Source organism: Vulpes vulpes, chromosome 7 (assembly GCF_048418805.1).
Source record: "Vulpes vulpes isolate BD-2025 chromosome 7, VulVul3, whole genome shotgun sequence".
In the NCBI taxonomy this organism is placed as follows: domain Eukaryota; kingdom Metazoa; phylum Chordata; class Mammalia; order Carnivora; family Canidae; genus Vulpes; species Vulpes vulpes.
The window spans coordinates 40,121,630-40,136,118 of NC_132786.1; the positions used below are offsets into that span (position 1 = coordinate 40,121,630).

General features: G+C 44.2%; 1 protein-coding gene across 3 annotated transcripts in view; it reads left to right on the forward strand.

The window, feature by feature from the left end:
* LOC112916091 (low-density lipoprotein receptor-related protein 2-like) overlaps positions 1-14,489 on the forward strand; it is a 45,431-nt gene that overhangs the window by 26,771 nt on the left and 4,171 nt on the right. For all 3 annotated transcript variants that reach the window (XM_072763581.1, XM_025993530.2, XM_072763580.1), the window contains exons 16-30: positions 10-204; positions 660-875; positions 2,444-2,682; positions 3,764-3,893; positions 4,114-4,304; positions 5,071-5,257; positions 5,825-6,043; positions 6,896-7,079; positions 8,004-8,205; positions 8,292-8,456; positions 8,634-8,834; positions 9,843-10,392; positions 10,806-10,934; positions 12,045-12,155; positions 13,784-14,020. In XM_072763581.1, the coding sequence (XP_072619682.1) occupies positions 10-204; positions 660-875; positions 2,444-2,682; positions 3,764-3,893; positions 4,114-4,304; positions 5,071-5,257; positions 5,825-6,043; positions 6,896-7,079; positions 8,004-8,205; positions 8,292-8,456; positions 8,634-8,834; positions 9,843-10,392; positions 10,806-10,934; positions 12,045-12,155; positions 13,784-14,020 (3,156 nt within the window). The remainder of the gene's footprint in view (positions 1-9; positions 205-659; positions 876-2,443; positions 2,683-3,763; positions 3,894-4,113; positions 4,305-5,070; positions 5,258-5,824; positions 6,044-6,895; positions 7,080-8,003; positions 8,206-8,291; positions 8,457-8,633; positions 8,835-9,842; positions 10,393-10,805; positions 10,935-12,044; positions 12,156-13,783; positions 14,021-14,489) is intronic.

The following is a 14,489-nucleotide window of genomic DNA, read 5'->3' on the forward strand; positions in this document are numbered from 1 at the left end:
TTATTGTAGATCCCAAGTCTGAAGAGGCAGCCGCAGACGGCACCCCCACTCTTCCTCTAACACGCCGTCTGCTCTGCACCCCATCCTCTGTCCCCTGTCGGAGCGGGGAGCGATGCGTGCCTCAGGAGTACCTCTGTGATGGCAAGCGAGACTGTCGGGACGGCTCGGATGAAGGGAACTGTTCCCAGTTCTGCGCCAGGCCAGGTCTGTCACCGTCACCTGTTCAGTTCTCTATGCCAGGTATATGGATTCAGCTTTGGGCACGTGGTGTGAAGTACCCGTGTTTATTATGACCCTTGCTTTCCCTAGATACATGGTCGTAGGTAAAGCTCCTACTCTGTCAGAATACAGATCTATTTTATCACACTTAAGTCAAATGTTTTACCAGGTGCAATTGTTAACTATTGCTTCCTTGCGCCCTCAAATTTGCTTAAGTGTTATGAGCCCCTATCACTTAAACAACCCCGTTCAGCCTGCTAACTTCGTTGGCCTGAGCGCCTTACTAAAGCTTGCTGATGGGTTAGATAGCTAAAGAACTTGAACAAATAGGATGCAATCTACTTACCCCTTAAACTCCAGGATGAGGGTGAGTGAATCAAATTTTAAACCTTCAGGATGATGGAGAATATGGCGAGAGCCTTTGGCCCTTTCTGTTTTAGGGGTCTTCCAGTGTCTGAACGGAAACCAGTGCATTGAGGAGAAATACCACTGCGATGGGGCTCAGCAGTGCTCGGATGGGTCTGACGAGCTGGGCTGCTGGAAGCCCAGTGACGATTGTTCTTTACGTTGTGACAACAAGACCCGCTGTATCCCCAGGATCTGGCTATGTGATGGCAACGCAGACTGTTTGGACAAGAAAGATGAACAAGGATGCAGTAAGTGCCATGCAACTTATTGTGGTAGGTTGTGTTCTACGAAGTTGCCACCAATGCTAAATTAACATTTTCCACATCATTGCTCATAGAAAAAAAAAGATACAGGGTGAAGTTTCTGAGAATCTCTCATGGTAATATATTTGTCAGCTGATCAACACATAACCTTGTTTTAGGTGTATGGCTGTTTAAAGGCCACTTGATATACGTAAGTTGGCTCATTAACATTGAAGACACGGCCAACGGCATCATAACTCACGCCCGAACAAAGCTTGTGTAACACCTGTATCTGCTCCATAAGGCAGCTCGTAGACTTCTTGTACTAGGAACACCAGACAGCATTTCTCCACTACACTTGGGGGCCCATTTGAACAGCAGAATCAGAATCCCCCAAAAGTACAAAAATGTGGGAAGTAGAGCTCTAAATAGATTGCAGAAAGGACACTTGTTTACAGTGTGAGGACTGAAATGAGAAGGCAGTGTTGCCTTGTTCCATCTCAATTGGAAGCGTGTGCTAGGCAACGCATATGTTTTGCTGCTTTGTGTATGTGTGTCTTCAAATGACCACGAAAGCGTGGGAGCTTGGGATTGTTGGGGAGGTGTGGGTTACGAATTTTGGCAAGTAGGTGAATGTGCAAATAATGAATCTGCAAATAATGCAGATGGACTGTACTTAGCATGAAGTTAACAGACTAGGAGGGAAGGGTCTGAGTTGAAGGGATGCTGGAGATCATGGGGTAGCGCTTCCCTCTCTGTGACAAGATTCCCATTAGTGGAAAACCAGTCTATTCACAAAATGTTTCTTGAGCTCGAATCTACCACGTTGAAGATTTTAATTTTGATCCTAGGTCTTCTCATGTGGGGGACCATCCTCATCTGTGAGTGTCATTGCTTTGCCCTCTTTCCTATGGGATACTCAGTCTTTCTTTGGTCTTCCCAATGACCTGTTTCAAGGACCTTTGTCACACTGTGGGAACAGAGTAGAGGAGAGCATTTAAAGAATTGCAGTGGGAAAAAGAAGAGTCTGGGTGAGGTCCCATGATAGATTTGAATGCAGAGGGGACTAGGGAGCCAGATGACATCATTGCAGTCAGGCTTATGAGAATATCAGGAGGGAGAGGCAGGGAGGGAGGAACCCAAGGTATAATTTACTTTTCAGTGAGTATTTACGGTAGGATCTGAGCCTTTTCTCTTGAGCCAAATCAAGCAACTTCTATCTGTAGGAACTGAGCCCAAGAACATAACACATAGGGCATGTTGGATATCATGAGAGACTTTCTCTTTTCATGGATGACATTAAGGTCCAGGAGAAGAGTCCTGCTCCCTAGCCTATCCAGTGTCCTTCCATATGTCTCCCATGCCTGTCCCCCAGCCCTCATTCTCCAAGACAGGATTTTTCTGGGCTAGCTTAGTAGGCCTTTTCTGGCCTAACACTACTGAAACCACCTTTGAGGGCTGGGGTTTCGTTTTCCAGGGGACAGCAGAAGACCAAGGAGTCTTCAGACCCCTTTAGGTGCCTTCAGATCACTTCCACATCTGGCTGAGTTCTTACTTAAAGCTTTATTTTCCAGTTCATGCAAAATGCAGTGCACCTGAATTCCGATGCAAGAGCGGCCAGTGTGTATCTAACTCTCTGCGCTGCGATGGGAACCGAGACTGCCTAGACCACTCGGACGAAGAGGGCTGTCCTGTTGCCTGGCCTGTGCGGTGCCCGTCGGGGGAGGTGAAGTGCCGGAGGAGTGGAGAGTGTGTGCCAGCGGCGTGGCTCTGTGACCGTGACTTAGACTGCAAAGATGGAACTGACGAGAAGGTAGTGCACCCTTCTTCAGAAAACAGATTTCTCCTCACAACTGGAATGTGTGCTTCCTGGTAGAAAATGTGAGAAAACACAAGAGCAGAGAAGGCTCTCATCACTACTGCCCAGAAAGCCACCCTTAACTACATTAAAGTGTCCAAAGTGAGATGATCTCTTGCTGAAAGACAAATGTTTAAGATGTTTTTATTGTAGGTTTGCACGTATTAGGTTTGCACGTATTAGGTCTTAATGGCTGTGGCTTATTTTTAAATTTTCTTATGTATTTATTTGAGAGAGAGCAAGCACACAAGCAGGGGGAGGGGCAGAGGCAGAGGGAGAAGCAGACTCCCCACTGAGCAGGGATCCCGACGTGGGGCTCCATGACCTGAGCCAAAGGCAGATGTTTAACTGACTGAGCCACCCAGCCACCCCATGTCTGTGGCTTGAATGTCCCACCCACAGCTCTGCTCCGAAGCTCTGCTCACCTGTCACCACGAAGCGCACAGACACTGCCACATTGTAGGAGATGCAGCCTGGCTTGAATCCTTCTTGCATTTGACTTTGCAGAAGTACTTGCTCCCTCATGTTCTACTTCCTCATCTGTCAAATAGGTAGAAGATGGGCCTCGTGGTGCCTGAGGGGTCAGGAATGCATCTAAAGGTTCAGGACTATGGCAGGGGCACAGATGTCCCCTCCCCTCCTCTAGTAGGTCCTGCCCCAGAGCCCGAGTGTCCAAGTCAGGTGAGGTGCAAAGTTTGCTATCACGTTTAGTATGCTGGGGTAGTTTTGAAATGGCAAAAGAATTCTTAAGAAAAGTTTCTAGAGCACATTCTTACATCTATGTTTCTTAAGTGAAGACTTCCCAATTGGCAAAATAAGATCTTTTCTTTCCACTTCACTTCCAGATTCGATTTACCTAGAACTCCTCACCTACACTCTGGCTACTGCAAACATTTTTCTGAGTTTTGGGGCTTTGTCTGCCCTCGCTGCCGAAGGAACTCAAGCATTGTCGTGTAAGCCAGGCTCGTTCTCCCTCCGAGAACTCCTTCCTGGGCTCCGAGTGCAGGTGTCACTGACCGCATCACTGTCTCCTCAGGACTGTGGCCCCGAGGAGCTTCGCTGTGGCTCCAGGCAGTGGCCCTGTGCCAGTGGAGACCAGTGCGTGCCTGATGTGTGGCACTGTGATGGCCAGAGAGACTGTGGGGACGGCAGTGACGAGGCTGGGTGTGAGTGCGGGGCCTCCACCGCGGGGGGCGGGGGGCTTCAGGGGGCCCCTGCTGCTTGCTTCCTCTGGGCATGAGGAGTCGGCTTGGGTGCAGGCCTGCAGGCCCTGACACCTCCCTTAGCAGGATGGAGGTGTCTTGATTGTCCATCCTTGCTGCGGGGGAGGGATGCCAGGGCTGGGTGGGGGAGCAGACTATAAAAGTAGAAAGTCATCCTCTCTAGGTCCCCCCAAGAAGTGCCAGAGTTCTGAGTTCCAGTGCCGCTCCCATGGCTGCCTTGACCTCCGCCTGGTGTGCAACGGGAAGGAGGACTGTGCCGACGGCTCGGATGAAGGTGGAAAGTGCTCGTCATTGTCGTCAACATGCAGCCAAGCGCCGTGTTCCCACACCTGCTACCTGTCCCCACGTGGGCCCGTGAGTTCGTTCAGCTACTCTTCTCCAGCCGCTATGCACTTGGTATAGCGAGAGGGTCTCTGTCCCCAGGCAGGCTGTCCCCACAGTCTTACCTGGCTGAGCCGTCCTGACCCACCCTCTGATGTCCCCTGGGCCCTTCCTGGCTCCCCCTGAGTCCTGTCAGGTTCATTCCTTGTGTCGTGTCTCCTGGAACTTTACCACCGAGACTCCAGAAACTCTGCTACCCCTGAGCTCGGGGGGTCACTTGGGACTAAGCCAGACATTTTGATGAACACCTCTTCCATGTATATATCTGGAATGTGACCTGCCCTTAAACTCAGGACTGCCCGAGTTCTGGCCTAGCTTTATTGGTTGGCTCAACATCATGAACTTGACTCTGGTGGGCAAGTAGAAGAAAATGGTGTTCTGACGTCCGATCACAATAACCTCTCTATGGGCGGATAGTTGGTTCAGTTAAGTCTCCATGCCTCTTCTTGATTCTGCGGGGATTCTAGGTGTCCTGGGCTTAACACGGACCCCTCTGTTAACACAGGGGACCCGTTGCACCCCTTTGTTGGTGGTGACAAGGGTGTAAGGTGCATCAGCGTTAAAAAGACCAAGAGAGTGACTGTATTTAAAATGAAATTGGTTCTAAGAATCTTTTTTTGTTTTGAGCTGCTAAAATCGAGTGCATCACTGTGTGCTTTTAATAGCAAGGCGAGGCCTTTTCATCAAGGTTAGGCATCAGTGTCTTCAGGAAGTCTTAATGCTTTTGAAACCCATGCAGGTCTGTGCTTGTGAGCAAGGCTTTGAGCTGGAGAGCAGTGGCCAAGTGTGCCAGGATGTGGATGAGTGCCAGAAGTCGGGAGGACAACCTTGCAGTCAGACCTGTGTCAATACCCAGGGCTCCTACAGCTGCACCTGTCAACCTGGCTACTCGCTGGAGCCTGATGGTCACACCTGTAAAGCAACAGGTAGGCTGGTTCCAGGATGTCTTTCTCCTAAACCCTGGGTCAGGAACTTTGAGGTCCTAAATCTCCCAGGAATACAAATGCAAACCTTCTTTCTCAAGTCTTAAATGCTCCTGCCTGCTTCCAGTCTGCTGTCTGCATCTGCAGAGCAAGCCTAGCACATTCTCCAAATCCCCTTTTTATGTGCAGCAGTTCAGATTGAATTTAAATCTGAAGGATTATGCAGATAAGCCATCATTACAACAGAAGCACAACTCTGGTCCTTACCTAAATTAGGATAAGTGTCAATAGTCTTGACAAGCACTTCTTTCCTGCCTACTTATGCCAAATACTTAGAATTTTTTTTTCAATTTATGCTAATCATGTGTTTATTCTAAACATCTTTAAACTATGGGTATTAGCTCAAGCATCACATCGAGGAGAGAACTACTCAGATACCAGCCAGCTGGTGTCCCAGCCCTGGCAGTGAGAATGCAGAGACACCTTTGTTCTCTAAATCCTTAGCCGGAGTGAAGTTCAGCAGCCTTCACATTTCGTAACGCCATGCTGAAAGAGGTTATTATTTGCCAGGTATTGAACCAATCCTGCTCGTGGCAGTTCAGTCCAACCTACTCCTCTATGGCTTGAGGAGCTTGAAGGAGGATGTTCTGGCAACTGTAGACAAGAATGTGATGATTTTCTCTATTGACTACGACTTAGTGGGACAGAAAGTCTTCTGGACGGATCTTAGTGCAGAAAGTATTAAATGGATAAGTATGGACACAAGGAGGACAGGGACCGTGGTAAAAGGTATGTTCCCTTATGCAGGCTTCATCCCGCCCTTATGAATTACACATAGCATGAAAAATGGCCATTAACATCCTAAACATTGATTTAATTAAATCTTCCCTTTTTTAAATTAATTTTTGTTTTAACTGGCCTTCCACTAATAGAGAAATGTGAGTTTCTTTTCTTTCTTTCTTTTTTTAACATGTATTTATTCATGAAAGACACAGAAAGAGGCAGAGACATAGGCAGAGGGGGAAACAGACTCCTTGCAGGGAGCCTGATGCAGGACTCAATCCCAGGACCCCAGGATCACGACCTGAACCAAAGGCAAATGCTCAACCACTGAGCCATCCAGGCATCCCTCATTAAATCTTCTTAACTAAAAGGGACAAAGGCCTGCTAGTTGGCTAGAAATGGAAAGCTGCATTGACACCTCAGTAGACCACGTGAGTTGGCCAAACTGTCAGCCACTGGCCATTATTTCTAATGGCCATCTTCCTCTACAAATAGAACCTTGGAGAAATATAAAGTCTGCTCTGATGGAGATGCATCTGCCAGTTGTTTTTTTTTTTTTTTAATTTTCATTTATTTATGATAGTCACAGAGAGAGAGAGAGAGGCAGAGACACAGGCAGAGGGAGAAGCAGGCTCCATGCACCAGGAGCCCGACGTGGGATTCGATCCCGGGTCTCCAGGATCGCGCCCTGGGCCAAAGGCAGGCGCCAAACCGCTGCGCCACCCAGGGATCCCTGCATCTGCCAGTTGTAAAATGAACTAACATGGAATTCCAGTCTGATGCCTATGAGCTAAAACCTATTAAAAGCCATCATTTAACCTAGGCTCCCATGTTGAATGGTTTCCTCTCTCTCTTCAGGGATAAAGTCAGACTGTATAGTGGTCGACTGGATTGGGAGGAATCTCTACTGGGTGGATGGGACGGCTGGCCAGATTTTGGCAATTCAGCTGACTGCTGTTTGGAGAGGGAAATCTGAACATACAATTGTCCTGGATGAGGACTTGACTCAACCACAGTCTTTGGCTTTAGATCCCCTAAATGGGTGAGTCCAGTGGTCAGAATGCCAGCCAAGCCCTTTAAGTTTGTTATTGCTCTTTAGTTTTGTGTTCACTCAACAGAGAATGAGTAAAAAACTTAACCTGATTTGACTTTAGATCTTATGGTGATGTGGGTCAGCCATATGTATAGTAATCTTAAAAGCTTCTGATAAGCCAAATGGAGGGCTCGATCTCAGGACCTGGGGATCATGACCTGAGCTGAAATCAAGATGCTTAACTGACTAAGCTACCCAGGCACCCCGATAGTGCTTAATTTACACTAATGTGCTTGGTAGTAGCGGAGGAAATAATTGTGTTGGTGTTGAATCTAGGTTCTTCCATCCAAAGTCATTTCTCTGAAAAGGCCAGGAACTTAGAGACAATGATGCCTAGCTGTCAGAGGCAAGCCCTCATTGGGATGGCCATTTGTGTATCAAATGTAAGAACAAGATAGGGTAAAACTTAGGACCCAGAGGTCACCCAGATTGGGTACCCTCTATTCTACTTTTCTTACCTTTTCAATATCTCTATCCAGGAATCTGTGACATGGTCCTCAGGAAATTAGCAATAGTTCTGAGGCATCTAATGGCTTTGATTGTGACCAAGATTAAGATCAAGTCACACATCTTCCCATAGAACTAGCCTGCTTTCTAGCCCAGGAGAGACTGGCAGGTTCTCTGGTTATTTTCCAGGTCCAGGAACTAATGTATTCCTTGGCTGCTTGTATAACTGTCATGATATTTTATCCCCAAGTGATGGCTAAACAAGCATCATAAAATTTCAAGGGTAACTTTCCTTTACTTCACAATTTCACTTAAGGAATAGACCAAGCATGAGGGAAAAAATAATGGGTCTAGATTAGTGTTTTAAGGAATGAATGGATAGTTTCTGCAGAGTAATAACTTCAAAGCTGAGTTTTATCCACACAGGCTAATGTACTGGTCTGAAATCGGAGGAGAACCTCAAATAGCACAAGCTGGGATGGATGGTAGCGGCAGAAAAATACTCATCAGTCAAAGTCTTGGCCAGCCAACCAGCGTAACTCTTGACCAGTTGAGTCAGAAGATATTCTGGTCTGATTACAAATTTCACTGTATTGGCTCTGCTAATCTAGATGGTACTGGTGTCCATGTAAGTATTCTTTAGTCTTAGGCTGTATGCAATGTCTTCTGCCTTGTATAAAATTCATTCCAGAAACCTCATCATCCCCATTTTAGATATTGCAGCTAACACAGATTAAGAACCCCTTTACGGTCGCTGTGTTTGAAGATGAAGTCTTCTGGTCCGATATGAAGATGAGAGCGGTACAGCGCATGAAGAAGACGACAGGCAAGAACAGGGCTGTCCTCATCAAGCGTTCCCAACAGCCTTATGGACTCAAGGTCTATGGTGTACTCTTCAAAATATCCCCCTAATTCTCCCGAAAAGGCTACGTGTAGAAGCTTCCCAAGTACAAACTCTAGTGACATCTTTCTATTGTGATTAAAAAGCAAGACGTATTCATTTGCTATTCATAAGGATTCAATAGTGCATAGTAACATCCAGCACCTCTCTTCCAGATAATGCACGAAGTGCTCCAGCCCAAGTCTCCTAATCCTTGTCTGGACACTGGCTGTTCTCACTTGTGCCTTCTGAGCCCACGATCCAAGGGAAGCTGTCACTGCCCAGTGGGACTCCTGCTTGCAGATGATGGCATCACCTGTGTTCCGCTCGAGGAGTCTGCATTTCTGTTCCTCGCGTTGCCCACAGGTGTCATGCAGGTACTGCTCCACAGCCTTACCCACATGTCTGTGCCTGAGCTATGGTCTATTTCAGACTGAGTAAATCCAACCCTCCAGGCACAGCTATACATAGTAGGGGCCCTGGCCTTTGGAATAATCTTTTTTTTTAAAAAAATTATGTTTTAAGTAATCTCTACACCCAACATGGGGCTCAAACTCATGACCCCAAGATCAAGAGTTGCATGCTCTACTGACCAAGCCAGCCAGATGTCCCCTGCCCCTTTCCCTTCCCCTCCCACTTTAGAATAGCCTTCAAATACAACTTAAATTTTAGTATTCATGTGTGCTGGGAACTAGCATGACCAAAATAAAGAGACTGTGAATTGAAAACCACTCCTTGAGAACTAGTATGTCAGAGCACAGGTTAAGGGGCCTGAGAGTATGGCTCACCTGGGGTAGTTGTCCAAGCATCTCACTGATGATATAGAGTAATTCTGAATGCAAGTAATTCTGAATGCAAGAACTCAGCAGGGTTCTAACCTGGGCAGCGGGTGTACATTTTATGAGGGAATTTTTCTTAAGTCATAGGAGATACTAACAAACAAGTCACTTCTAACTTCTAACATATAAGGGATTTGTCTCCTTGGGCACTTTAAAATGACAAATGTTGGGGTGGAGGATTGGCTTCAGGTTCAGTAAGATGTTCATAGTAGAGTCTCATTGAAAGGGGAGGGCCTTTCATGAATAAATGTATCAAATCAACACGTGTATGCCTGAAACTTACACAAATGTTATATGTCAATTATAGCTCAGACATTTTCAAAATAAAGGGGGGGGGGCGTATAACAAAGGAGTCCATCTTGAAGACATGTGGCTTCAAGGACTTTTAAGTAATTAAAGCTCCAGAAAGGGAGAGAAATAACTGCTATTTTTAGATGATAAATTCAGATTTTCATATATTCTAAGTATTTTAACGTTAATGCAAAATCAAGATGTGGAATGACACTAGATTCAGCTGGTGCCATCCACCTAATTTTTTTCCCATAGATTTATCTGAAAAATCTAGAAGCTTTACTAGGACAACCAACTTTACCAGAACATAGGATACTTCCTTTTACCAATGTGAACCAGCTTGCATCCCTGGACTACATAGTCCAGGAAAAGGCTCTCTACCTTTCAGAGTTGGGTAATGGTGATATCAGGCTCCTGAGGCTCAAAGAATCTGGAAGTCTCTCTTGGAGGAAAATCTTATCTGTGGAGGGAACAGTGATTGACCTCGCTGTGGACTGGTTGAGTGGAAACATATATTGGATTGACAGTGAGAATCCTCACATCAATGTTGCTTCCTCGAAAGGCCAATATCCCACTGTCCTGTTCAGTGAAAATCTCTACCACCCCACCTCAGTTGTGCTCCATCCACCCTCTGCAGTCATGTGCTTTGTGGACCTGGGTTCCCAGGATCATAGTAGGCGTGGGTCCAGCATTGAATGTGCCTCCATGGACGGCAGCAGAAGGAAGGTGCTGTGGCAGAGATCCCAGGTCCCCGAGGGCCTGACTTTTTCAGATTCGGGAACGCGAGTTTACTGGGCTGATACTGGTAAGCAATTATAACCTATACCATAAACTTGAGTCTGAAGGACTTTGGCCCCCAGTGAAATACTGATGTTCTGCTTTCTGGTCTTTAGCCGTGACTTCAAATAGCTTTTAGTTCTGAGTTTACATATTCTGCACCACCTGCCAAACAAACACAATGATTCACCATTCTGAGTAGAATGGAATAGCCCACAGAGTCATCTGTTGTCCTTTGTGAAGGAATAAAATCGAGAACTTAACAAATGGGCATGAGCAAATCTTGGTGTATCACTGTTAGAGTGAATAAAGAACAGTCCTTCAGAAAATGTGTGCTACACAATGTCCTACTGGAAGGGGTTGGCAGACAAGACACAAAGAGCTACAGGATGGAGTAGAGCTGTGTAGGCCAAGTGAAATTAACTGAGCCTCTCTTTCTAGGGAGAGGACTCATAGAGAGCATTCAACAAGATGGCTCTAGATACAGAGTAGACCGCAGAGGAATTGAGGGCCTTAACCTCTTTACATTTGGCCAAGGCATGATGTTCTGGACGACAATGGATGATGATGGTAGGCCTTATTCAACATGATTGTCTTTGTGATCTGAATTTACTTGTGTGTCTCTAAAGTGAACCTACTAATGCCTATCACTGATCTTTGGCAGAGTCTTTCTTCTGGAAGAATAATTAAACAACTTCCCTAATCTAGCATGTATGTGTAACAGGAAATCTATGACTTGGGGAAGCTTTTACTTATTTGGTTATTCTTTATATATAAATATGCTTAGTCCTGTTCTGCCTGAGATTTCTGGCTTTCATCTGAGGCTCTTTGCTTTAGAGGACAGTGTGATATAGTCCAGAGAGAATTGGGCCAGGAATTGGAACCAAGTAGTATAATTGCTCTGTCGGTTAGTAGCTATAACACCTTACCTATAAAATGAGGGCAGTACCTGTCTCACTTGGCTCCATACACATGAAAGTACCAGGTGAATTACAGAATATTCTGTACTCTTACAGGTATTTCTGGTTTTAAAGAGATTTTCCTAAGCTACAGTATTCCAGTATGCTGTTTCTGGCTAGAGTCTAGAATTGGTAAAACTGGAAAATGCCATTTAAAATCTGTCTCTTTAATATTTTCAAATGTTGGTCCATTGACCAGTTGGGCTGGCCACATCACAATTGCAAAAACAGGTTGTCAGATCCTACCAACAGATGCTAATTATTTGGTATGTGGTAAGACCTTTGCTATCTGTTTTAAGATCCCCTGGTAACACTTACTGCAAAAAGCCATTTTCAGATATATTATAGAACAATGTTTAAAATCACTACCCATCATTTGCATGGACTATATCTAAGTGCCTCATATCCTAATTATCTATCCTTGTATATCTGGACATATATGAATGTGCTCAACATAATTTACACCTGACTTTATTTTGGAGGAAGGCATAGAACTACTTTTATTTGTCTTGAAATTTCTTCTCAGAAAAAAAAAAAAAAGATTTAGAAAGAAACATGTCTCTTCTGTAAAGCTCCTGATATTCAACTGGAATTTATGCAGATGGGTGACAGTTTTCATACTGAGCGATTTTCTTTGCACAGGAAGTTATCTTAAAATTTGCTTTTCTTAAAAATTTAAATTATGCTTGTCTTAATGATCATTTACTGGTTTTTGTTTCAGCCCAAACCATTAAGGTTTGGTACAGCAGGGCAGAACTTTCAGAAAACCAGTGGTTCCAAATAGACCAGAAGATTATGGATTTAAAAGTTTATAGTAGACTTAGTCAACAGGGTAAGCTACTTTTCAATGATTATGACAACACTGAAGCCTGCTGAATTTCCCCATGAAAGGGATTCCCTATCCTGCAATATCCTCTTGAAATTGCTTTGTGTTTCCTGATAAAATATTTCTCTGGCAAATTCTTATAGATCTGCATAACTCTCTTGTCTTTATGCAATTATATATATCATAGTTCTGGTATATAACTAGTCCTATTACTTTTCTAGGAGACAAAAGAGTGGTAAATATATTGAATGGGGTTTTGGTATACTTGGACCCTATTTTAATTTCTTTTGTAGACACAATTGCAACTGTGGTATAATTGAAATCATTTTTTAGCTCCGCGGTGGAACTAGCCTTTATTCTACTTATCATCACTTACATCTACTTGTGTTGTTAACTAATCCTTGAAATACCAACTTGGGAGTGCCCATGTGTTTTGCTCCAGTGTTTGAGTAGAGTGATGATGGATTTGGTTAAAGTAGAAAGAAAGTCTTTTCCTAGTTGACATGAACACCAACAATGTGAGTTCAAATAATTAAGCATATCTACCACTACCATGCATGTTGAGCATCTTGGTCTTAGCACTATTTATGTTGAATATATTGGTCTTATGTGAATGCTACTCCATTGCTTTTTTTTTGGAAAGCTGAACTTTATAAACAAGTGTTAGTTGTGCTTAAACTTCTGAAGTCTTGGCTTTGTGGAGAGAATCTTTTTATTTTATTTTATTTTATTTTATTTTATTTTATTTTATTTTATTTTATTTTATTTATTTATTTTTAAGATTTTATTTATTCATGAAAGACACACACACACACAGAGAGAGAGAGAGAGAGAGAGAGAGAGAGAGGCAGAGATATAGGCAGAGGAAGAAGCAGGCTCCAAGCAGGAAGCCTGATGTGGGACTCGATCCTGGAATTCTGGGATTATGCCCTGAGCCAAAAGCAGATGCTTGACCGCTGAGCCACCCAGGCATCCCATGAGAGAACCTTTTTAGAATTCTTCAGTGTGATTAGTGATCACCCATGTAGTGATAATCTGTGGCTTGGTTCTGAGAAGCAGAAGGAGGGTCTCCTGGGAAGGTTTATCTATGGTATATAGATAGCTATTCCACAATTCCTGGAATATCTCAAAATAAAACCTTACTAAAAGGTAAAGCTTGAGATCGAAGCCTTACAGAACCATGGTTAGCTATCAGTGGCTGACCTCCTACTCAGTTCATAGGGATAATAGATACCACAGCCTTCATATTTTCATCAAAAGAGAGCTTTATTTCTGAGGCCCTTCTAGTTTTGATGTTGGGTGCTTGGCTTACACCACGGGGAAAGGAGAACTCCCAATGGAGTCTTGGATGAGCCAGAGTTCAGCTCAATTTTTTATGAAACTGGTCCCTTGTCTGAATGCCTAGCCTTCCAAAGCCATCCTTACCCATGAAGAAAAATCACTAATCACTTGGTACCTGGTTGACTAAAGGGAGTTAAACTGAAAAGCCATCCACGCTGGAAAAAAAGAAATCTAGGTCCCATAACTCTGATAGTCTGTTTGTAGAATGTCTGCAGAAGATCCTTCTGAAACCATATAAATCAATGTGTGTGGTTTTTGTTTTTGTTTTTGTTTTTGGTTCGGGGAATCCACAGGTAGTAACAGTTGCTCTAAAGACAATGGTGGCTGCAGCCATCTATGTTTACCAAACCCTGAAGGATTGACTTGTAAATGCCCCAGTGGGTACTCCTTGGCTAACATAAGCAAATGTGTTGAAGCTGTCCTGTGCTCTGGGCTGTCCCAGTCCTGTAAGGATGGTCAGAAGTGCATTTCCATGGAGCAAGTTTGTGATGGTCATGCTGACTGTCCGGATGGATCTGATGAGATGAGCTGTGAGTAACTCCTACCCAAGACCCTACTGTTCATCACTGTACATGACATACTTTGAATATTTAATAAAATAGTTCTTAATTAATATCTCAATCTGATTCTTAATATCTAATTCTATAGTATTCCTCATGCTTTTATCCTCCAAATCATTGCTTTGTTATTGCTGGCACTTTTAAACTGAACAGTATAAAACTTCTAACTATGGGCAATTGGGTATAGATTATGTGCACATCTTCTGGAAAGCTAACGTGTCCTCTGATCCAGTTTTAGAATAGGCCATACGATAGCTCCAAAGAGCTCAAGAGTTTGTATGTTTTCTGGAAGAGCACTCATTTAACCTAGATTTGATTCTGTCCCTTTAAACTGACCACACAGTGAGCAGAGCCAGGAGGAAGAGGTTGGGTAAATGATTTAACCTGTGTTGGTTTGCTTCCCCTCTTTAAATGTGGAAATAGTACTTTCTCCCTCAAA